Genomic DNA, 26162 nt, shown 5'->3' on the forward strand with positions numbered 1-26162 from the left:
GGTAAAAAGAAAGCTGAAAAACAAAGTCCAGAGGGTCACATCACTTGAAAATGCTTGGAAGTTGTTTAAAAACACTATATTAGAAGCTCAACTGGAGTGCATACCGCAGATCAGAAAAGGTACCGCCAGGGCCAAGAAGATGCCAGCATGGTTAACAAGCAAAGTCAAGGAAGCTCTTAGAGGCAAAAAGTCTTCCTTCAGAAAATGGAAGTCTTGTCCGAATGAAGAAAATAAAAAAGAACACAAACTCTGGCAAAAGAAATGCAAGAAGACAATAAGGGATGCTAAAAAAGAATTTGAGGAGCATATTGCTAAGAACATAAAAACCAACAACAAAAAATTCTATAAATACATTCAAAGCAGGAGACCAGCTAGGGAGGCTATTGGACCCTTGGATGATAAGGGAGTCAAAGGTGTACTAAAGAACGATAAGGAGATTGCAGAGAAGCTAAATGAATTCTTTGCATCTGTCTTCACAGTGGAAGATATAGGGCAGATCCCTGAACCTGAACTAACATTTGCAGGAAGGGATTCTGAGGAACTGAGACAAATAGTGGTAACGAGAGAGGAAGTTCTAGGCTTAATGGACAATATAAAAACTGACAAATCATCGGGCCCGGATGGCATCCACCCGAGAGTTCTCAAAGAACTGAAATGTGAAATTGCTGATCTGCTAACTAAAATATGTAACTTGTCCCTCAGGTCCTCCTCCGTGCCTGAGGACTGGAAAGTGGCAAACGTAACGCCAATCTTCAAAAAGGGATCCAGGGGGGATCCCGGAAATTACAGGCCAGTTAGCTTAACTTCTGTCCCTGGAAAACTGGTAGAAAGTATTATTAAAGCTAGATTAACTAAGCACATAGAAGAACAAGCCTTGCTGAAGCAGAGCCAGCATGGCTTCTGCAAGGGAAAGTCCTGTCTCAGTAATCTATTAGAATTCTTTGAGAGTGTCAACAAGCATATAGATAGAGGTGATCCAGTGGACATAGTGTACTTAGACTTTGAAAAAGCATTTGACAAGGTACCTCACCAAAGACTTCTGAGGAAGCTTAGCAGTCATGGAATAAGAGGAGAGGTCCCCTTGTGGATAAGGAATTGGTTAAGAAGCAGAAAGCAGAGAGTAGGAATAAACGGACAGTTTTCCAATGGAGGGCTGTAGAAAGTGGAGTCCCTCAAGGATCGGTATTGGGACCTGTACTTTTCAACTTGTTCATTAATGACCTAGAATTAGGAGTGAGCAGTGAAGTGGCCAAGTTTGCTGACGATACTAAATTGTTCAGGGTTGTTAAAACAAAAAGGGATTGCGAAGAGCTCCAAAAAGACCTCTCCAAACTGAGTGAATGAGCGGAAAAATGGCAAATGCAATTCAATATAAACAAGTGTAAAATTATGGAGCAAAAAATCTGAATTTCACATATACGCTCATGGAGTCTGAACTGGCGGTGACCGACCAGGAGAGAGACCTCGGGGTTGTAGTGGACAGCACGATGAAAATGTCGACCCAGTGTGCAGCAGCTGTGAAAAAGGCAAATTCCATGCTAGCAATAATTAGGAAAGGTATTGAAAATAAAACAGCCGAAATCATATTGCCGTTGTATAAATCTATGGTGCGGCCGCATTTGGAATACTGTGTACAGTTCTGGTCGCCTCATCTCAAAAAGGATATTATAGAGTTGGAAAAGGTTCAGAAGAGGGCAACCAGAATGATCAAGGGGATGGAGGAACTCCCTTATGAGGAAAGGTTGCAGCATTTGGGGCTTTTTAGTTTAGAGAAAAGGCGGGTCAGAGGAGACATGATAGAAGTGTATAAAATTATGCATGGCATTAAGAAAGTGGATAGAGAAAAGTTTTTCTCCCTCTCTCACAATACAAGAACTCGTGGACATTCAAAGAAGCTGAATGTTGGAAGATTCAGGACAGACAAAAGGAAGTACTTCTTTACTCAGCGCATAGTTAAACTATGGAATTTGCTCCCACAAGATGTAGTAATGGTCACCAGCTTGGATGGCTTTAAAAGATTAGACAAATTCATGGAGGACAGGGCTATCAATGGCTACTAGCCATGATGGCTGTGCTCTGCCACCCTAGTCAGAGGCAGCATGCTTCTGAAAACCAGTTGCCGGAAGCCTCAGGAGGGGAGAGTGTTCTTGCACTCGGGTCCTGCTTGCGGGCTTCCCCCAGGCACCTGGTTGGCCACTGTGAGAACAGGATGCTGGACTAGATGGGCCACTGGCCTGATCCAGCAGGCTCTTCTTATGTTCTTATGATCAGGAATGGGTGCTTTAGCACAAGGTGGTCTTAACCATAGTTAAGGCACCCCACTTTAATCACAGTTCATGCTAATCAGAATGACTGTTAACCATAGTTCCAAAATCATCTTACCATCTGCACTGGTTGCCTATTAGCTACCGAGCCAAGTCCAAGATTTTGTTGCTGACATTTAAAGCCCTAAACAACTTGGGTCCAGTTTAGTGGACTAACTGCCCCTGTAGAGGTTAAGGATGGTATCCAACTAACCTTTCAATCCATGCAAACAAGAGGCATTGTTACAGTTAAACTCCTGAGAAGGGGGTGGAGCAGGACTACTGAGGAATGTGGTCATGGCCTAAGAAGAGTCCCAAGAACCAAATAGTGAGACCCGGAGGGCGGCATTTAGCCCCTAGGCCTGAGGTTCCCCACCCCTCATTAAAGATAACACTGTTTATCTCACTTCAGACACAACGACAATCTGCAGTTAGTTAAAAATAAAAGCAAATGTTTCCAGTCCACATAGGCACGCTGGAAAAGTAAAAGGGGGAGGAGGCTTGTGCTCATATGTTTCCCCAGTTCAGATGCAACAGTAAATTCTGGTTATTTTCAAAGTGGAAGCAGATGCTTCCAGTCTTGTGATAGCTATGCCAGAGAAGAAACAAGGAAGACAGTATGCAAGCCCAAAGCTTGCCTCTGCTCATTTGCGTACTGTTAAGCCATGGTTTCACATTTTTATTTATTACTATTTATTTACCATTTGTCACTAACAAGCAGTCTTAAAGCGGTTAACCTCCAATTACATCTCTGCCTGCCCTCAGGACAAATGTGTATAAAAATACTGCAGTAGGTTCTTGTGTATGATAACTCATGCCACACAAAAAAATCTCATCATTTTGCTTATTCCGAGCTGGCAGCTGTTTGAAATTTAATACAGAATCAGTGAATTAGGGCTGCCCACTGTTCAAGATCAAAACCTTCTTTATAATCTCACATAGCAGTTTTGACATTCAGATGTTATCCCTCAGGATAAAAACACAATATTTATAGTGTGGGGAAGAAAAACTAGAAGAGTGATGGGGTTTTGATCAACTGTTGCTGGGAAGTTTTTCAATTCTGAAGCATTATGTCAACAATGGGAGATATTGCAGGCTCACCCCTAAACTTTCAGACAAAATTCTTCAGAACACCTGTCCATCTAGGTAACCAATAGTTTTATCTAAAATGAATGAGTTCTAGGTAAATGAGTTCTTTGAAGAAGGCATTTCCTAAAATGTCTGTGTATGAATTCAAGGAAATAATTTATTTGCACATATTTCTTTATAACCAAACATTAAAAAATCAAGGCTGTGAACAATGGTGATCAATAAAATTACATCAACTCCTCCTAAATCAGAATAACCCAACTAAATTGGATCATCCCTCAGAAAAAGCATGGGTAAAGCAATGTGTTTTAAACAGGCGCCTAAACACCAATACTACAGCTACCTGTCTAATGTTTACCAGGAGCGAATTCCAAAGGGCAAGTGCCACAACAATAAAAGCCCTGGTTTTTTTGGTGGACTTAAGGCAAACCTTGGGGCATGCAACACTACTTAGAGGGTCTCCCCCAAAGATCCAAGTGACCAGGCAGATGTATATTTATTATTCATTAATTAATTAATCAATCAATCAATCAATCAATCTTCTCCCCTCTCCCCTCTCCCCTCTCCCCCTCCCTCTCTCGTGATCCGAATAACCACTCTGGGAGCTTTTTTGGCTGACTCAATATCAGGACAGTGTACAAGCAAAAAGCATGAAACATCAAAACAGTACAAAATAATAAAAATGACTGGTCAGCCATATAAGCTTCAAATAGCTGCACAGGCCTGTTGACATAAAAAAGTCAAAAGCAAGGATGCCTGCTGAATCTCCGCAGGAAGAGTGTTCCATAGCATGGGCATATAGTGTTGCTAGTCCAATTTCTATTTAGGCCTCTGTAAGGTGAGGGACCCCCCTCTAGGATGCATACCTTAACGTGGTGAGGGGGTTTGAAAATGTTGAAGAAGCTGAGAGCAATGCCGCCAGGAGTCTAGATCAAGAGGCTAGACTCTTAGCAGGGGCACCCAAGGCGGAATGGTCAAAGCTGAGACACCAGACTAAGATGCATGCAGACTCAGGCAATGGTAAACCACCTCTGAATACCTCTTACCATGAAAACCCTATGAACAAAGTATCCAAAATGCAACACAGGATAGTGCTGGAAGATGAGACCCCCAGGTCAGAAGGGACACAGTGAGCTACTGGGGAAGAGCAAAGGACAAGTATGAGTAGTGCTGTGACTAATGACGCAGCTGGGTTAAAACCAAAAGGAAGCCCAGAGGCTGATGTGCACTGATGCAAAAGGAGAGTCCGGAGTTGTACAATGAAGTACAGAATAGGCACATGGAATGTGAGAAGCATGAACCAGGGAAAGTTAGAAACTGTCAAGCAAGAAATGGAACATATCGACATTACAATACTTGGCATGAGTGAATTAAAATGGATGGGAATGGGACATTTTACTACAAAATATTTTATGCAGGAAATGAGAAACTAAGAAAAAACAGGGCTGCTTTAATAGTGAGACATGATGTAGCAAAAGCAATTGGGAGTTATAATGCAAGGTCTGAGTAAGTGATATCAATGAGATTTAACAGGAAACATATTAACATAACCATCAAAAAATGAAGCAGGAGAAAGACTTACTGAATTCTGTGAAGCCAGTAATTTGTTTCTTGCGAACACATTTTTTGAGCAACCAATGACTGTACACATGGACATCACCAAATAGTCAATACAGGAATCAAATTGATTATATAATTGGTAGCAGAAGATGGAAAAATTCCATACTTTCTGCAAAAACAAGACCAGGAGCAGACCACGGTACCGATCATGAACTGGTAATATCGAAAATCAGAGTAAAGCTAAAGAAGAACAACAAAGCACTCATAACGCCAAAATACAATTTAAATAACATCCCAGAAGAATATAAAGATCAAATAAAGACCAGATTTGAGGCTTTAAACATAGTTGACAGAAAACCAGAAGAACTATGAAGTCAGATATGTTATCAGGGAAGAATGCAAAAAGGGAATGCAGTAATTATCAAACTATTGCCTTAATATCCCATGCAAGTAAAGTAATGCTCAAGATTCTACAACAAAGGCTCTTACCATATATGGAGAGAGAAATGTCGGATGTCCAAGCTAGATTTAGAAACAGAAGGGGTACCAGAGATCATATTGCAAACATACATTGGATAATGGAACGGACCAATGAATTTCAGAAGGAAATCACCCTGTGTTTTAGAGATCACAGCAAAGCCTTTGACTGTGTAGATAATGAAAAATTATGGAATGCTTTAAAAGAAATGGGGGTGCCACAGCATCTGATTGTCTTGATGCACAACTAATTCTCTGGACAAGAGGCTATGTAAGGACAGAATATGGAGAAACCAACTAGTCAGAAAGGGTATGAGACGGGTGTATTTTATCACCCTACCTGTTTGATCTTTACGCAGAACATATACGGAAAGCGGGATTGGACCAAGATGAAGGAGGTCTGAAAACTGGAGGGAGAAGATCAATAATTTAAGATATGCAGATGATTTCATACTGCTAGAAGAACCCAGTAATGATTTGAAACGAATGCTGATGTAAGTTAAAGAGGAAAGCACAAAAGCAGGAGAACAGCTGAACATCAAAAAGACTATAGTAATGACAACAGAAGATTTATGTAACTTTAAAGTTGAAAACAAAGACACTGAACTTGTCAAGGATTATCAATACCTTGGCACAGTCATTAACCAAAATGGAAACAATAGTCAAGAAATCAGAAGAAGGCTAGGACTGGGGAGGGCAGCTATGATAGAACAAGAAATGGTCCTCAAATGCAAAGATGTATCACTGAACACTAAAGTCAGGATCGTCCCTACCATGATATTCCTGAACTCTATGTAAGGATGTGAAAGTTGGACAGTGAAAAAAGTGGATAAGAAAAAAATCAACTCTTTTGAAATGTGGTGTTGAAGGAGAGTTTTGCGGATACCATGGATTGCAAAAAAGACAAATAATTGGGTGTTAGAACAAATTAAACCAGAACTATCACTAGAAGCTAAAATGATGAAACTGAGGTTATCATACTTTGGACACATCATAAGAAGACATGATTCACTAGAAAAGGCAATAACGCTGGGGAAAACAGAAGGGAGTAGAAAAAGAGGAATACCAAACAAGAGATAGATTGATTCCATAAAGGAAGTCACAGACCTGAACTTACAAGATCTGAACAGGGTGGTTCATGACAGATGCTCTTGGAGGTCACTGATTCATAGGGTCGCCATAAGTCGTAATCGACTTGAAGGCATATAACAACAACAAGTAAAACTTCGCCTACAAAACTCTAATAGAGCATGGAGACGCATATGGTATCTATGGCCTTATGTTCTCATTCTTCTTTAATCTTGCTCATTTACACCCACAAACAAAAACTCATCTTGAACTACAGAGAATCAAAAAATATCAGGGGCAGGTGGCATTAATGATTTAGCTGGTGCCTGCAGTTGGGCTCTTCAGCAAAAAGAAAATAAATTATGGAACTAACAATGACAGTTATACCAGCACTATCATACCATTGCTAAAATTTATACACTTCTTTATCTCACCACTTCCCATCATCAGACTGGAGAAATGCTGTTTTGTAAGGATGAACCTACATGATCTGTCAGGTACTTCTAATGCTTAGATTCTACACAAAAAAAAGAACACTGGAATGTATAGGAAACAAAAACTTTATTAAAACACAACAAAATAAATAGCAATTCATAATGTTCAGCCATTAGCAATTAAGTCAAAAACAAGAAGCATTTGAAGTTTCTTTCAGCTTCGATTTTAGAAAAAAGTTTATCAAAAAGCTCAAACTGTGGTAAATTTCAGATTAAAATCCAAAGAGTAAAATCTACACGAGATTACAGGAAACCTTTAGCTTTTCACCTGCAGACTCTTGAGGCCCAGTCATAAAATAAGATTGGTTCCTATGGAAACATGTTTCTTATGCAGATCTACAACACATTTCAATACTTACCACAGGGATTTTGCGTATCCTTCCTGTCAGAGTGGGTTTAAAAAATACCCTTCCTAAATCCATAACAAGACTCTGCACATATGATAATTTAACATCCTTTGAATTTTTTAATATATAGCTTTGAACACCAGTAGAAATGTGACATATGTTTCTCAAACAGCACTTCAGGGGCAGGTAAAAATATAATTGTACACAATACAAAATCAGTAACTCTGTGCAATTCCATGGCAAATGACACATTTCATTAATGTTTCCATTTGTGAGAACCAAAACTGTGCTACAAATGGCTTTATATAGGATTTCTATATATGGGCACCATACTAATCCTGTGATTCCCCCATCTACAAGGCTCCAAGGTGTATTTATGATCTCATTCAGTGCATACAAAATAGTGCATATACAGAAGAAATTTAGCAACACATGTATGCACACTTCAAAGGAAGTGGCCATGGTACTATACTTATATGGCTTTATTTGGCCACTCTCTTTCAGACCCAAAATAGCAGGGTCTAAAAGGCAGTGGCACAAGAAAACCTGCATTCCTTGAGTTACATTACTAGACTGCTCACTCTTGCCACTACAGCTGCCATGGAATGAACCCTAAAGATACAGGTTGTGATATCCAAATACCCAGATTGGTCATAGCCAAAGGTGAAGGAGTATCCTGTGGAAGCATGGAGAATTTCATACTGATATTATTTGAACTATTTCAGGTCCACAGAAAGCCATTAATTGTGAACTTAGACAACAAAATTGAGGCTCTCAGTAGCTAAAACAACAACAACTAAAATGTGTTCAGAAAGTTTTGTTTTACTATCACATATGTTTGTTCATTTGTATCTTGTCTGACTCCAATGAAAAACTACTCAGTAAGCTTCATAGCTGAGCAGGAATTTGTACTAGAGTTTGCACATCCAAGTACATGCCTTCATTTACTTCCTCCAAAGTCATAATGTCTTGATTTAAATTACTTTGGTTTCATTTGGCAGCTGTGCTAACATGGGACTCCCATAATTCCTACAAGAAACAACAGACTGCTACAATGCTTGAATTATCTCTACAATTGTGGCAACTAGGCTAAAGATGGGCCTGAGCAGCACACATCATTTTATTTGTTAAGACATATAATTAAAAAATGTCTAAACCAAACCAAGGATCATGTGACAACTTAGTCAAGTCAAAGGCTGGGCCAAGATAGTTCAAGCTTGTATAATCCTGTACTTTGCACTAGAATAGGGCATGATGCAGGTGAAGTCACAGACGCACAGCAGTGCTAGGCCATTTCATATTAGCTTCTGCATGAAGCTTTATTTGCTACCATTCACGCAACTTAGTGTTTTACAATCTGTGTCAAGTCAAATAATAAATCAACATGACAAAGTCACAAAAGTGGTTTATCACAGACCCTACAAAGAATTACAGTACTGGGTGTGTGTTTTTAAGATACAATGAACAGGCGAAGAGGCAGCATAGGCCCTAACAAATCCTACATTGTGTTTTTTCCCTGGGCCAATCTGGGCATGTTCAACAACACTGCTGTAAATCACAAAAACAGGAAAGAGAAGACTGAACCTCTAAACTGATTAAGAATGCAATCTAATACATACTTATTTGGGAGTAAGTCATATGCAACAAACTATATTAAACACAAACATTTTCTGCCATCTATGTGTGATCATTTAATGTCAATCCACTAAAATAATTATGGAAAAAATAATTACGCATTAGGTGACAAACTAGCATGTCTGTTCTACAGTTACATGACAAATGAATAAAAAAACTAAGTACAACAACAACACAAACAAAAACAAAATCTTCTGCCACCTGCAAAGCTAACAAATTAATTGCTGTAAACCGTCCAGAAAGCTTCGGCTATAGGGCGGTAAATAAATAAATAAATAAATAAATAAATAAATAAATAAATAAATAAATAAATGTATCTCTCGCCTTTCAGGGGTAGCTAAACTATAGCCCTCCATATGTTGCTGAACTATAATTTCCATCAACCCTAGCCATTGGCTATGCCAGCCTTTCCCAACTAGTGGGCCACCAGGTGTTGCTGGACCACAACTCCCATCAGCCTCAGCCAGCATTGCCAATGGTCAGGAAAGATGGGAATTGTGGTCCAACAACATCTGGTGGCCCACTAGTTGGGAAAGGCTGGGCTATGCTGACTTGGGCTGATGGGAGTCATAGTTCATCAACATCTGGGGCCATAGCGTAGCTATGCCTGCAGTACATAATGTATTACTTATAATAAGATATAGTATGAGTTTTATTGTAAACTTCAGCTAACAGATGTATTCATGGACTAGAGTTCACATGACTAGATAAACCCAAAGTGATGTCAACATTTAGCTGATACACTTACAAATAGTAAATAGTAACCAATGGTAAACAGTGAGTTTATGAAAGATACAAGACAGAAGCCCTATTTGGGCATTCACATGTCTCTTGATGCATAAACAAATACACAAGGAGAAAAACAAACTATGAGCTAATACAACAAGCACAGGCTTGTGGTTTGTTGCTTCCTGTGTAGCCAGGAGTAGAGGAAGAACAAAGCGGGGACAATTAAGCAACTTCAGCAGACTGGTCATTTGTGTTAAACCACAGTTAAGCCTTAAATATGGATTCACATAGTGTGCAAACCAGGCCATCATCAGAGATCTACACATATAACTCTCACAGATCTTGGGTCTATTGCCCCAGGCATTTTTCTCCCACCTACATTCATTTTGGGGTATCAAAGCCTAGCTGGAGAGAAAAGGGATAGTACAACAGTGTGATAAGACACAGAAGAGATAAGGTGATTCAGTACTCCTTATCTGTGTAACCCAGCCTTTCCCAACCAGTGTGCCTCCAGATGTTGTTGGACCACAACTCCCATCAGCCTCAGCCAGCATTGCCAATGGTCAGGAAGATGGGAGTTGTGGTCCAACAACATCTGGAGGCACACTGGTTGGGAAAGGCTGGGTAACCCTTTTAAACAGGGTTGAGGCACAGCTGGATTTAAACAACAACAACAAGAACAATAATAATAATAATAATAAACTTTATTTCTACCCCACCCTTTTTCCAATAGGACTCAGAGCGGCTTACAACTAAAAACAACACAAATTAAAACATACAGAAGTATACTATTGAAAAAGAATTAAACTATGAGAAAAATTAAAACCATAAAACAAACCATCATGTCTAGTCTGAGCCTCTTCACTCATGTGAATAAGGGAAAATGAGTAAAGGACCATGTTTTTGGCCTTGGCCTTATGGTGCCTATCACCTCCCCTCCCCGCAATTCATGCACTACTTGTGGCTGTCTGTTGGAGATGAGGAAGCCTTTATACATTTTACATGTTCATGCTGAAGCTTCCTCAGACCCCTAGCAGATCCACAGTATCAGGTAAATTGGTCTGAAAGGTACAGCAACATTATTTCATTTGTTGTATGTAAATTGGGACTATTAATATTGCAGCACTTCTGGGCACAAGGGGGTAGAATGGGTAGAATCGTTTCAGGGATCAGAAGACATTTGGAAGGCTGAAGATGGTAAAGTTGGATGAGTGAGGTTCACAAGAAGGGACGTGTCAGGAAATGAGCACAGAGATATAAAGAGGAGCAAGATCATGAAGAGGTTTTTTTATGAGGACAAGAAGCTTGTGCAGGATCAGGGACTGTCTGGAAAGCCAGCGGAGAGATTTGGTGGGGGGGAGAGTTACATTGTTGACAGATACACAGCTTTGCTATCAGAATGCTGGCTTAATGTGAGTGGACAAAAGTGAGACAACAAGTATGTGCACATGACATTTCTTCTAGAATCAATGGAGACAGAGTTCTTGTTTTTTCTACCTAGTCTACGCACAATAAAAACCTATTGCCCTGGAAAAACGCTTCTTGATAAACTAGTTTCATTCTGAAAATAAAAGCTCATTGTAGATTGGTTCTGCATTGCTCCATAGTGTGTCCATTTGAAAACAGATGTACTCAGTCCCAGTAATGAGGGGTATATCTGCACCTGCCCAATTATATTATGGGTGAGCGTATACCAAGATCACAAGGGGAGGTTTTTCAAATGTATAATTTAATCAAGGACAGATTTTTCAAACACATATCAAGTAACCACACCCACCTGTCTTGACAGCAAGATCTACAATCAATATAGATTAAAAGCAGCATACTGAGAATGAGCATGAATGATTCTGTATTGAGAAAACAGTTTGTAGCACAAAAATAGTTTAAGTATATATGCAGCTAACAAAAGGCTAGAGACAGAAAGAATGCAGTAGTGAAGGTGAGATATCATCAGGGCATGAACAAGATCACATATAAACCAAGGGTAGCACTGCTAACCTATTGATCCATTCCCCAAAGTCTTGGCATTGTTCAGTGTGGTGCCTATGATTGTGTCTTTCTGCTAGCTATCTAACTGCTGCAGATGGAATGCCAACACAGAATCAGTGTAACAGTATAAATTCTGTATTTCCTCAACTTCACTGAAAGGCTAGCTCTGCCAGTCACCTTATGCTCTTGAACTATTTCCAGCCAGCTTATCTTTATATGACTTGCTATTTAACTTAAAACAACTGCCACCCAGCTTTGCTTTTTTCCTCTTCCCTCCCTGTCCATTTTTCCTTGTGTGTCATGTCTTTGAAGCCATAAGTCTGAGGGTTGAGAATGTCTTGCTTTAAATGACTGAATGTAAGCTGCTCTGGAGAGCAGGATACAAATGTACTAAAGAAATAAATGAAACATACATTAATAGTTTATTCAACTGCCCGTCTTCCAGTGCCAGCAATGCCTGTCTGCCGTCTATACAGGACAGACAAGCCAGTCCCTATGCAAAATAATCAATGGACACAAATCCAACATCAGAAATAGCAATATTCAGAAACCAATAGGTTAGGGTCGCTAACCCTTTTCAGCCCAAGGGCCACATTCTCTGCTGGCCAATCTCCCAAGGGTCGCAGGCCAGAGGGGGGCATGGGCAAAGTGGGTGCAGCCATGAGTGCGCTCGCTCGCTCTCGCTCGCTCTCGCTCTCTCGCACTCTCTCGCGCTCTCTCGCGCTCTCTCGCGCTCTCTCGCGCTCTCTCGCGCTCTCTCGCGCTCACGCTCGCGCTCTCGCTCTCTAATGGAGACAATAGTTAAGAAATCAGAAGATGGCTAGTACTGGGGAGGGCAGCTATGACAGAACTAGAAATGGTCCTCAAATGCAAAGATGTATCACCGAACACTAAAGTCAGGATCATTCAGACCATGGTTTTCCTGATTTCTATGTATGGATGTGAAAGTTGGACAGTGAAAAAAGCAGATAAGAGAAAAATCAACTCATTTGAAATGTGGTGTTGGAGAAGAGCTTTGCGCATACCATGAACTGCGAAAAAGACAAAGAATTGGGTGTTAGAACAAATTAAACCAGAACTATCATTAGAAGCTAAAATGATAAAACTGAGATTATCCTACTTTGGACACATCATGAGAAGACAAGATTCACTAGAAAAGACCATAATGCTGGGAAAAACAGAAGGGAGTAGAAAAAGAGGAAGGCCAAACAAGAGATGGATTGATTCCATAAAGGAAGCCACAGACCTGAACACAAGATCTGAACAGGGTGGTTCATGACAGATGCTCTTGGAGGTCACTGATTCATAGGGTCACCATAAGTCATAGTCAACTTGAAGGCACATAACAACAACATTTGCAGGAGCTTTAGTGGCCACAACTCATTGGTAAAGCACATGTTTTGCATGCAGAAGGTCCCAGGTTCCATCCCTGCATTTAGATGTAAGGCCTGGGAAACCCTAGACAGCCACAGCCAGCAGACAATACCGAATTGGGTGGACCAACGTTCTGACTCAGTATAAGGCAGCTTTTCATGTTACCACCAGATAAATATACACAGCACCGCAGCCTTAATGTATAAAACGTATCTTGATAACCTTAACTGACATCTGCCAGTAGGTGTGTCTCTAACAAGTTTTGAAGGCAAGGTGTTTTATTATATAGCCTGGCTGTTAGCTTTGCTAGTGTTTGTGGGTTTTGTTTTTCAAGTGCAATTATGTTTTACCACACTACAATTTTATTGCATTGGGGCTTTCTTGGGTTGTCTGACAATTAAATTTGGCAGAGGAGGTGGAAAATAATAAAACAACAACAATAATAATAAAAGTTTGATAAAGATGATGTGCCAAGGCTGCCTTCACCAGTCACACATCCTGCCCCTCCCCCCCAAAAGACTGAGATGTTCCCAGTTTTATATACTGTATTTTTATTCCGCTTCTCAGATCATTACTGTCTCCCAATGGGGCTCACACCAAGAGAGGGAAACAGAAAGAGAGAGAGGCCCAGCCGTCAGGCTCAGTTCAGTGTCCTAGTCTTCGTAGACACACGTTACTCCCACAGCCTGGCTCACACAACCACACCGCCGGCTTCTCCACCAAAAAGACCACCCCATCCCCAACAAACCTGGCCGGAACACCACCCTTCCTTCTTCACATTCGTATTCGTAACTAAGCAACGCTTTTCAGCCGCCTGACGACGACCCTCAAGCCACGATCATTGTCCGCCCACGTACCTCCTCTCCCGCCTCAGGGGCCAGGCAGCGGGCGAACCGCCGAGCTTCGCTCCTCTCCTCGTCCTCCTCCGGAGCCCTCCTCTGGGGCTCCCCGTTTCCACCGTCCTCTTCGAGCAGCTCCAGCGCCCCGCCGTCGGCCGAGGAGTCCAAGGACGTCGACGAGGCGAGGCTGAGGGAAGCGGAAGCTTCCCCCTCACAGGCCGCGAGACTCATAGCAGCGCTACCAGAGCCTCCGGCCCGGAGACCGCGACTAGGCGCAAGTACGGCTTCCCCACACAGGAGCCGGCGGCAATCCAAGCTCGGAACCCCGCCGTATATGAGTTCCGCTAAGCTCCGGCGGCGGGATTTGAAGTCGCTCCTTCTGGTGTCTGGTTTTCCCCAGGCAAGCTCGGGGCTCCCTCTAGCGCGGACGCCTCAGATTATTGCGCCGCTGGTCCACCTCAAACCGCTTGGAAGAGGGACGACGCGCAGTAGCCACAGCACCCATAGCGCCTCGTGATCCAGTTGCCAGACGCCCATTCTGTGTATGCTTATTTATTATTATTTATTTATTATTTCAATTTATATACCGCCCTTAGCAGAATAGCTCTCAGGGCGGTGAACAAACAAGATAAAATACAATATATCATAATAAAAATCATAAAAACATATACAAACAAACAACAAAAAACACTACAAAAACACAGTACGACAAAAATTAAAAATACGGAGTAAAAGATTAAAATGGTTAAGAAAATTAAAATGCCTGGGAGCATAAAAAGGTCTTTACCTGGCGCCGAAAAGATAAAAGTGTAGGCGCCAGGCGTACCTCTTTGGGGAGGCTGTTCCACAACTCAGGGGCCACCACAGAAAAGGCCCTAGATCTAGTAACCATGCTCCGGGCTTCCCAATGGGTTGGTACCCGGAGGAGGGCCTTAGATTCTGAACGAAGTGAACGGGTAGGTTCATATCGAGAGAGGCGTTCCACAAGGTATTGAGGTCCCACGCCGTGTAAGGCTTTATAGGTAAGAACCAGCACCTTGAATCTCGCCCAGAAGCAAATAGGAAGCCAGTGCAGACGCGCCAAGACAGGTGTTATATGCGAAGACCGACTGGTCCTCATCAGTAGTCTGGCAGCTGCGTTCTGCACCAGCTGAAGCTTCCGAATTGTCTTCAGGGGCAGCCCTACGTAGAGCGCATTACAGTAATCCAATCTTGAAGTTACCAGAGCGTGAACAACGGAGGCGAGGTCGTCCCTGTCCAGATAGGGGCGTAGTTGGGCTACCAGACGAAGATGGTAAAACGCATTCCGTGCCACTGAGGCCACTTGGGCCTCGAGAGACAGGGAAGAGTCGAGAAGAACCCCCAAACTACGTACCTGTTCCTTCAGGGGGAGTGTAACCCCATCCAGAACAGGGTTAACATCCACCATCTGAGCAGGGAAGGCATTCACCAACAATGTCTCGGTCTTGTCTGGATTGAGTCTCAGTTTATTAGCTCTCATCCAGTCCATTATCGCGGTCAGGCAACGGTTCAGCACATCAACAGACTCACCTGAAGAAGATGAAAAGGAGAAATAGAGCTGCGTGTCATCAGCATACTGATGGCAACGCACTCCAAAACTCCTGATGACTGCACCCAGCGGCTGCATGTAGATGTTGAAAAGCATGGGGGACAAAACCGACCCACGTAGTTAACCCACGTAGTTATTACTACGGAGCAAGTCCGGTTGCTTCACTTGGAGTGTATTTCAGACTAATCATGTGCAAAGATCGGGGGGAGGGAATGATGCTGTGGATCGAGGACAAAGCCTTTTTGTCTAAATAAATCAACGCGTTTGTGCGTTATTACAGCCCAGTCGTCCTATGTGTGTTTACTCAAAAAGCTAGTAACACTGAGTTCAAGGGGACTTACTCCCTCTGCCAGGGATGAGGAATCTGTGGCCCTCCAGATGTTGATTGAATGGAGCTGGAATCCACCATCTGGAGGAACAGGAGTTCCACAACCGTGCTAGGTCCTAGTAAGCAGGGCTGTGGAGTCAAAAACAATTTTGGGTGGAGTCGGAGTCGGTAGAAATGTACCGACTCTGGCTTCAAAATAAAAACTTTCATAGGGATTTAGGAAAGTTTTCTTGTTCAGAAATTTTAAATACATTTTATGTTCTATCAATCTAGCCTGATGACGTGGTGGTGATGAAATGCCTTGTGCTACCATTTTACTGCAGTAAATTTGTTATTACTAGTTAATATACATTTGCCATTTATGAAGGAGTTGGACAGTAGAAAAACAGAGGCGTCGGAGTCGAAGGTTTGGCGTACCAACTCCACAGCCCTGTTAGTAAGTGTGCCTAGGATTTAATACAGCTAGGATTTAATACATCAGGTCTGTCACCTGGTTGAAGAAACCTAAGACTGTAGTGCTGTACACATGCCTGTAAGTCCTGCTGAAATCAACGGGGCTTACTTCAGAGTAGACATGAAGAAGCTGACTGATAAAAACTTTTATGATACCTAGGAGTAAGTCCACTGGATTTATTGGGATATACTTCTGGGTATACATGCATAAGATTGCGCTGTTAGTCAATTTAATTAGTTTATCAAATCTGCATAAAGTTGCAGGCGAAGAAACAAATAGTTCTTTTGTATTTTATCTTAACTGTACATAGCTTTGATAACTTCCAGCTGTGGTTTCTAAATTTGTTAAATAAGAAAGAAAGAAAATCATAGTTGTTTTTTAGTCAGTGTAGTATGCATGTGCATCAGCCACCAGATGGGACAATTCCCTGTTTCTTTCATACTGGAATATCTCTTTTAGGATGGTGCTTGATATGTGCAGTTTTAATACAATTATTTGTTCTAAAAATGACCTACTACCCACCTAGGAGTACCTTTTTAATAAAACAAAATGTTTTAATTGACTAATAGTGCGATCCTGTGCGTGGCTGCTCTGACCAATAGAAGTCAGAATGGACTCACCCCTAGGTAAGCATGTATGGGATTGCAGTCTTCAGGTTGGAGCCATAATGATAATTTAACTGTGATATACTACCTCATAATAACGTAAAGTATTATAAAACTTAATAAGTTTTTCATAATTCAGATGTGATGTACTGTATAATAATAATGTAAACTATAAATCTTAGTAAGTTTTTTTATTTATTTCCATGTATTTTTAATGTAAAAAGTAACTAACACATAATATAACCAAGAACTCTTCATACTTCTTTTTGGAAAGATCTGTCGAGATAATCAGTATATAACAATTGTTCAGAATAAGAACTCACTTCCCTAATTTTTTTCTGTATTGTTTTGTGTATGTCTAGCTATTGACTGCTTAGAATACAGCCCTTATATGTGTGGCTGCTCAGAAGTAAGTATTGCTGAGTTTAATGGGACTTTCTTCCAGGTAAGTGTAGTTAGCTTGTTAACAACAACAACCAACATTTATATCCTACCTTTCAGCCTGACATGGGCCCACAGAGCAGTTCGCAGTCACAGATTAAAAACAATAAAAAAAAATTGAAAGCCATGAAGCAGCTAAAATTTACTGAGATCTGCCTCTAAGATTTGTCTCTGCTGGCTTTTATATTTTTGGACACAATTTTCTGTCTCTGTGGCCTTTGGTAGAACCTAAGATTATTACTCCCCCCTCACTGGGTTCGTTCGTTTGTTCTTTCAGTAATTATTATTACAGACTGAAGATTTTAACAATGCCCAGCAATATCTGTATCTCTTCTTCTTTGTTGTTGTGTTTTGCTTGTTATCCTACCTGATGAAGAATTTTGGTAGACTTGAAAGCTTGCTCACTTATTTGTGACATTTTAGTTGGACCTAATAAAGGTATTCTGCTACAGTTACTTCTTGAGTTTTTTCTCCAAATGGACCAACATGGATGCCTACCATATTATATCTGTAGATGGTTATACCTTTCCTGGAATGTGAATTCATTTCTTGAAAGAGCTAATTTTTCTTCTCTCTCTCTCTCTCTCTCTCTCTCTCTCTCTCTCTTCTTTGACTGCTTTTGGAACGCAAACTGGCAATGTTCCCTCATGTCAATAACATGCTCACCATCTGCAAGGAGAAGAAGATCTGGCTGTTTCCTTAAAGCTTGGTTCACCAGGTTACCTTACAGGCCAATAAGAAATAATTGGGCATCACAAGGGAGATATCTTATTATAATATTTAAACTGCTTTACTTCAAAGTGATTACATTTGCAGGGCTTAACAAAAGTTCGCATGTTACCTTGCCGAACTTCTTCACAACGAAGGATGTCCAGAGTAATTTCTCATAATCTGTTGTAGTCTCTCCTATAATTTGACACTGTTAACATATTACTCACTGGCGGACAATATTTGTTTTAACAGAGACCATCATCTAATAAAATGGGGGGGGGCAGGATTAAGGTTTACATTTCTAATCAGCTCAGACTCAAAGTCACTGGAGGCTAACATTTCTTAATTATTAGAGCAGTTCAGCAATGGAACCAACTGCCTGGAGGAGGATGCCTCTTTCTCCCATGCTGGAGCCATACAGCAATATGTTTAGGATATTTTGGCTCCTGATTTCCTACAGTTTTCCAGCCCCCAAGACTACCCATAGCTAGTGGGCACAGGTAGCCTCTTGTTTATTATTTCTTCTTGAGAGAGATGGGAGGGGAAAAGGTAAGGCACAATTTATTATTATTATTTATTTGATTTATATCCTGCCTTTCCTCCCAGCAGGAGCCCAGGGTGGCAAACAGAAACGCTAAAAACACTTTAAAACATCATAAAAACAAACCTTAAAATACGTTAAAACAAAGCAATGTTAAAAACATTTTTAAAAAGCTTTAAAATATCTTTTAAAAAGGGGTTAAAAACATTATAAAAAACACATATTAACAGCAATTCTAACACAGACGCAGACTGGGATAGGTCTTATCTTAAAAGGCTTGTTGAAAGAAGAAAGTCTTCAAAAGGCGCCAAAAATATAGCAGAGATGACGCCTGCCTAATACTCAAAGGGAGGGAATTCCACAGAGTAGGTGCCGCCACGCTAAACGTCAGTTTCCTATATTGTGCAGAACAAACCTCCTGATAAGACGGTATCTGCAAGAGGCCCTCACCTGCAGAGTGCAGTGATCGACTGGGTATATAAGCAGTAAGATGGTCTTTCAGGTATCCTGGTCTGGAGTTGTATAGGCCTTTGTACACCCAAACTAGAACCTTGAACTTGGCCTGGTAGCAAATGGGCAGCCAGTGCAATTCTTTCAGCAGCAGGGTGACATGTTGGCAATACCCTGCCCCAGTGAGCAGTTGTCACCGCCGCATTTTGCACCAGCTACAGCTTCCTGACCAACCCCAAGGGCAGCCCCACATAGAACACATTACAGTAATCCAGCCTGGAGGTTACCAGTGCGTGGACAACAGTGGTTAAGCTATCCCGGTCCAGAAACGGCTGCAGCTGTCTTACCAGCCGAAGCTGGTAAAAGGCACTCCTAGCCACAGAGGTCACCTGGGCCTCTAGTGACAAAGATGGATCCAGGAGCACCCCCAGACTATGGAGCTACTCTTTCAGAAGAGGGGATGGGTCAAGATAATCTGTTTCATCCAAGAGCACTCGCAATTGCTGCGCCACAACCCTCTCAATCACCTTCCCTAAAAGGGGTATTTGCAACTGGTTGGTAGTTGTCACAAACCAATGGATCCAGGGTGGGCTTTTTCAGGAGTGGTCGGATCACCATCTCTTTCAAGGCGGCTGGAACCACTCCCTCCTGCAATGATGCGTTGACCACACCCTGGATCCACTCGGTCAGACTCCCTCGGCAAGCTTTAATAAGCCAAGAAGGGCAAGGATCGAGAGGACACGTTGCTGGCCGCATCATCGCAAGCACCTTGTCTACGTCATCAGGCCGCATCAGCTGAAACCGTTCCCAAGAAATTGCTGCAGACTTTGCACTGGACACCTCATTGAGGACTACAGTGGAGGGGGCATCAAGACTGCTACGGAGGTGGGCAACTTTACCCTCAAAGTGCCTTGCAAACAATTCACAGTGGGCCTCTGAAGGGTCTAAGACTCCATTTCGTGGAGTTGATGTCAACAGACCCCTGACAATACGGAAAAGCTCCACCAGATGGCTACTTGAGGATGCGATGGAGGCAGAGAAGTGGGCCTTCTTCGCTGCCCTCACATCCACACAGTAGGCACTGTTCTGATGTTTTACTCGTGCCTGATCAGCCTCACAGCACATCTTTCGCCACTTGGGCTCTAGCCGTCGTCCAGCCTGTTTAATTGCCCTTAGGTCACTGGTGTACCAAGATGCAAGCCGGGCTCCACAATGCCAGAGAGGGCACTCGGGGGCAACCGTGTCAACAGCCCAACGCGCCTCGCTGTTCCACAGCGTGACAAGGGCTTCACCAGGGTCACCTGCTCTATCTACATACAACTCCCCCAGGGCATTCAGGAGTCCTGTGGATTCCATTAGTCTCCAGGGGCAGACCATCTTAATCTGTCCACCACCCCTGCAGGAAAGGATTGGAGCCATAAGTCTAAACTTCACGAGGAAGTGATCTGACCATGACAATGGGGTTACATACACCTCTCCTATCTCCAGACCACCCCTTCCTCCATCTGGAGCAAAAATCAAGTTGAGGGTGTGCTCTGCCCTATGTGTTGGGCCAGTAACAACTTGAGACATCCCCATGGTCGTCATGGAGGCCATGAAGTCCCAAGCCGGAACACTAGAGGCAGCCTCAGCATGGACATTGAAATCATCCAGCACTATCATTCTGGGCTCCTCCAACACCACAGCCGAGACGGCCTCTGTCAGCTCGGTCAGAGAAGCTGCCGGGCAGCAGAGTGGACGATACACCTGCAGCAACCCTAGTTTACTGTCTCCTCAGCCCAATACCAGGTGCAGGCCCTCACAGCCAGCTCCAAGAGTGGTTTCCTGGTGACAGAGATGGAAGTTCTGTAGACCACAGCAAATCCTCCCTCCCCCTGTCCCTGCAGCCTGTGCTGGTGTTGCACCAAGTAACAAAGTTGGGTCAGATCAACTCCTCCAAGCTCACCTACCCAGGTCTCAGTAATGCACACCAAATTGGCACCTTCCTCCACAATCAAATTATGGATGAGAGTGATCTTATTGTGTACCGATCTGGCGTTAAACAACAACACACACAGGCCAGTGGGCACAGCAGATGAACAACGTGGAACCCATCCATGAGAGGAGTGGCAGCAAGTAACAAGGCACAGATAGCCTTGCCCTCGTCTTCTATGGTAATTCACCACCTCCCCATGGCTATATTTCCCTCTGCCTGTAATCACTGAAATTGGGGTGGCATCACCCATGTTTCTCCGTACTAAGACTCCTCCTAAACACCTGATATGGACCCAACAAAGCCTGCCAGAGCCAATTATCCCTATAGGCCCCTGCGAGAATTGGGAACAATGAGGAAGAGAATCTTGTGTCCCCCCCCACAGTAAATGAAATACTAGTTTCATATGACCTCTAGTATATGCTGATATTTCCATCATGTTCTCAGTGATGCCATTCTGGCTACAATCCTTGTAGCACCCACCACTTGAGTTTGCTATTAGAAGGAGTAATATTATGGTAAATGTCAAAAATCTAGTGAATAAACATTGATCCTTAATATGTTTGGTAACTAGCAGAAAGTATAACAAAACAAAAACACTGCTCTAACATTTACTGGTAATGGTAATTTGGAAGTCTAATTGAGGGTCCTTAGTAAATGACCAAATTTCATCCTTATTTCCACCATTTATTGGTGAACGGCAACATTTACCATAGCAGGTTTGCAACTGTCCAAAACAAGCTTCATGACACAAACCTTTCTGACATTTACTGCTTAAACTCAAGACCAATTGTGTGACCTTGGAAAATGACAAATTTCATCAGTTGCAGGGAAAGGGGCCTTTGTCATGTTCTGAGGGTAAAAGTCTCATGAATCATCTGAAGAACCACCATCAGTGGTACTTAACTGCGCCACTGACCCACCATGTGTCTTTTATATTCTTACCATCATTTCCATCACTTGGCTGGTCAACATAAATGGACATGATGGCACGTGTCCAGAATGAAGAAAGCAATTAGCTCTTAGGTTCACATTTCTAGAAGGTATTTTCAGATATATTAATGAATGCATTCAGACAAATCAGCACAAGTAGACACATGCAAAGAATAATATTGAAATAATTAAGGGAATAGAGACAAAAGAAGGAACAAATGGTGGCCTAAAGCACTTAAAGTAAATCTGCTCCTGGGCAGATATATATTGATATAACACCTGAAACACCACATTGGGTGTTTGCTTATGGACATGTATGCTAGTATGCAGTGCCATCCTTCTTTACGTATGACAGCTGACGCAAAACTATAAGCATTACATAATTATCTGTCCTCAGCGTGTTGTTGGACTAACCCTCCATTTCCTGAAACTCTGGTACTGTACTAAAAATGTAACTTGAACCACTCCCATCTGTACTCATTAAGGTAGCCCTTGCATCTATGTTTTTGGGCAATGTCTCTCTTCACCACTAGATGGCAACATTTTGAGACCTAACAATTTTTAGCGTTGATGACAACACTAAAAATAATCGCATGTTCCACAACGATATACATTGGAACAAGTAATACTTTAAAGTGTATTGTAGGTCCATAGCAAAAAATACATGTTGGACTATCAAACTGTATGTATGCTTTTGAATTACTGGATTTCCCTGTAGTAAGTTCAAGAACATAGGCATACATAGGAAGCTGCCTTATACTAAGACAGACAGACAATTGGTCCATTTAGCTTGGTATTGCCTATACTCTACACAGGCTGGCAATGGCTTTCCAGTGTTTTCAGGCAAGACCCTTTTTCACAGCCCTGTCTGGAGATGTCAGGGACTGAAGCAGCGACCTTTTGCATTGGAAGCATGTGCTCTACCACTGAGCTACCTACGGCCTCTCTGAAGGATCCTTTCATAAATCACCATTTCCATTCTAATGCAGAAAATAAAGCCATTTGAAAGAATGTGTGTGACTAGGAGGCCACCAACCGAAGATGTATTAAATAGTGGTATTAAATATTAGACGCCATCTCTTCTACTGAAGACCTTCCTCTTTCAGCAAGACTTTAAAGTAGATACTTTTGTCCTGTTGTACAGATCTACATCATACATTTAAAGCAAATCCAACACACATTTAAGGCATATGACTTCTCCCGAAGAATCACGGGAGTTGATATTTCTTAAGGGTGTTGGGAAGTTGTAGCTCTGTGAAGAGGAAACCACAATTCCCAGGATTCTATGGGGGAAGTTATGGGGAAGTAATGTGCTTTAAATGTGCATTGGATGTGATTTATTTGGTGTGGATGTGTTTGGTGTGGATCTGCTTATCATTTGTTTGCTGCCCTGGACTCCTTTTGAGAGGAAGGGCAGGATATAAATTTATAGTGACACTTTGAATAGCAAGACTCACATTAAGGTCAGCCCTGTTCAATGCCTTGCATAGCTTCTTACCCTCTCCGCAACCAGGAGAATTCTGAAAATTAAGCAAATCTGTGCAATTTACATAGGTTGATTTTCTTGTCACAGGATTTGACTTTAGATTACACACAATACTGTTTTAATTTGCGCATGGGAGGAGAGAAAAACATTGTGGGCTTCATTTACATTTGAAGGTTAGTATTCTGAATGAGATTTTACTGTTCATTGGCTTAAAGGCAGCTTTCTAGGTTTGTTTAGGTGCCAACATGAAATACGGCAAGTGCAAAATACCATGGAGGTGCATTCTGTCTGACTGGCTCCAGTCACTATCCTTTCTTGCAATTTTAATTGTATCTTTCATAAATAATTTTTTCTCAGACATAAAGAGTTCCTGCAGGCCATGGCAAGTTTGCCAGCCTAATTGGAATTATAATTTAAATGACAACTGAATGTGGGAGTTACTCCACCCTGGCTAATTTCTTTTTCTCTAGGGAAGAGAATGAGCTGCTTGTTAAAGCAGAGGCTGGGAAGCCTAGGTCCCTAGTTGTATCCTCATTTTGCTTGCCAGTTGGCCCAAAATAGATGACTTAGGGTGTTCTCACACTTTAGCTTTTATAAACGGATGCCATGATGTCAGTGTAAGGTGCTCATGGCTGCAGTCCTACTCAAAGATAACATGCCTGAGGCCCTACGGTTGTAAGTGAGATTTATATAGGAGTAGTACTGGGCTCCCTGGTATGCTTCTGAGGCTATAATGGTAATGCTCTTTGGAAACTTTTGCAGCCATAAACCCAAATGTTTCAAAGTTTTAAATACCAACAGAATTTACATGTATTATCATCAGCTTGTTTTCGTTCATAATCTTACTATTTTCATGCAGACTTTTTTAAGAGGCTGAGTTGGCTGGGTAGCTGCAATGCATGGAACAATGGCAGGCAAGGGTATGATTACAGGGAGCCAGTGAGTAACAAGAGCTGGTAGCTTCTTGGGTGGTGATGTGTTCTGTTTTACAGAGGACACAGACAGTCATTTGAAGGAATCTTCTGTTTGAAGGGTTGCCTGGTTCAAGTCTGGTATAAAGATAAAGAACCCAAAGAAGGCAGAACAGGGGGCTTTGGAGATGTCCATCAACAATTAGTGCTTGGACAACAGACTGGGCAGGTCAGCTGGTCAGAGTTCCCTCAGCATGGTGAGATGTACTTCATTTCTTTTTAAGTGATAGTTTGGGGGCTGTTTCTTCAAACCCTGTGTCATGGTCAGATCACTATTTGGTGAACATGGACCTCTCATTGCCGCATACCCTCCGCAGCGGAAAGGGACCTATTAGGATGGTCCATCCCAGACGCCTGATGGAGCCAAAGGGATTCCTGAATGCGCTGGGAGATTTGGAGCCGTCAGAAGGTCGCCCGGTCGAAACCCTGGTGGCAGAGTGGAATAGGAAGATCACCGGGGCAATAGACCGGGTGGCTCCGAAATGTCCTCTCCCCCTGAATAGAACTCAGATTGCACCCTGGTATACACCACGCTTACGGGGTCTGAGACAGGAGGTGAGACGACTAGAACGCCGGTGGCGGAAATCTCGCTCCGAAGATGATCGGACACTGGTTAGAGCAGCAATAGCTGCCTACCAAGTGGCAACAAAGGCAGCAAAGAGGGATTTCTTTACTGCCTCTATTGCATCCGCAGAGTGTTGTCCCAGGAGGTTGTTCCAAGTGGTCCGGAGCCTGGTCGGTCCAGTTGCGCAGGAACCCATGGAGCATTCTAAAGCCTCCTGTGACGCATTTGCCAAACACTTTGCTGATAAAATCAAGCACCTGAAGAGCACAATTCCGTACGCCGTGGATACAGGTTGTGGGCCAGAGATGGCCAGTTGCATTCAGGTCCAGTGGGATCGGTTTCAGCCTCTTCCCTCTGAGGAAGTGGACAAGGTGCTCTCTACTGTGAGGCCGACCACCTGTCTGTTTGATCCTTGCCCCACGTGGCTCATTGTGGGCTGCAAAGAGAGACTGAGCGAAGGGATCAAGGCAGTGGTAAATGCTTCCTTGGAAGAGGGTGCATTGCCATCTGCCCTCAAGGAGGCGGTAATTAAGCCCATCTTGAAGAACTCCTTGGATTCCCAAGAGCTGAGCAACTTTCGCCCAGTCTCTAATTTACCATTTTTGGGCGAGGTGATCGAGCGAGTGGTGGCCAAACAGTTACAGACACACTTGGAGGAAGCAGATTATTTAGATCCATTCCAATCGGGCTTCAGGACTGGACATGGAACTGAAACAGCCTTGGTCACTCTGGTGGATGATTTGAGGAGGGCGCTGGATAGGGGAGAACATTCATTCCTTGTCCTCCTGGATCTCTCAGCGGCTTTCGATACCGTTGACCATGGTATCCTCTTGGATTGCCTGGAGGGAATGGGAATGGAGGGCACGGTTTTACGGTGGTTCCGTTCCTATCTCTCAAACAGGCACCAACGGGTGGCATTGGGAGATGAGGTTTCAGAACCTTGGCCTCTCAATTGTGGTGTGCCACAGGGTTCTATCCTCTCTCCCATGCTATTCAACATCTATGTAAAGCCGCTGCAGGCCATCATCAGGAGATTTGGGTTGCAGTGTCACCAATATGCGGATGACACTTAGCTCTATCTCTCATTTAAGTCCTCACCAGAGTTGGCTGTGGATACTATTTCCAAGTGCCTGGAGTCCGTAAGTGAATGGATGGGAGGTAATAGGCTGAAACTGAACCCCGACAAGACCGAGGTACTGCTTGTGGGAGACAAGAGAAGGTTAGGAGATAT

At 42.6% G+C, this 26162-nt stretch overlaps 1 protein-coding gene across 3 annotated transcripts in view; it reads right to left on the minus strand.

Annotated features, from left to right (window-relative positions):
- Positions 1-14394, minus strand: part of BCAS4 (breast carcinoma amplified sequence 4) — an 81205-nt gene extending 66811 nt beyond the window's left edge. The window contains exon 1 of one of the 3 annotated variants that reach the window (XM_061631271.1): positions 13923-14388. In XM_061631271.1, the coding sequence (XP_061487255.1) occupies positions 13923-14135 (213 nt within the window). In that variant the 5' untranslated portion in view covers positions 14136-14388. Of the gene's footprint in view, positions 1-13922 lie in introns of all 3 variants that reach the window. The other 2 variants (XM_061631273.1, XM_061631272.1) reach the window with 2 other exon arrangements.
- Positions 14395-26162: the final 11768 nt, after the last annotated feature.

Source organism: Rhineura floridana, chromosome 6, assembly GCF_030035675.1.
Source record: "Rhineura floridana isolate rRhiFlo1 chromosome 6, rRhiFlo1.hap2, whole genome shotgun sequence".
Lineage (NCBI taxonomy): Eukaryota > Metazoa > Chordata > Lepidosauria > Squamata > Rhineuridae > Rhineura > Rhineura floridana.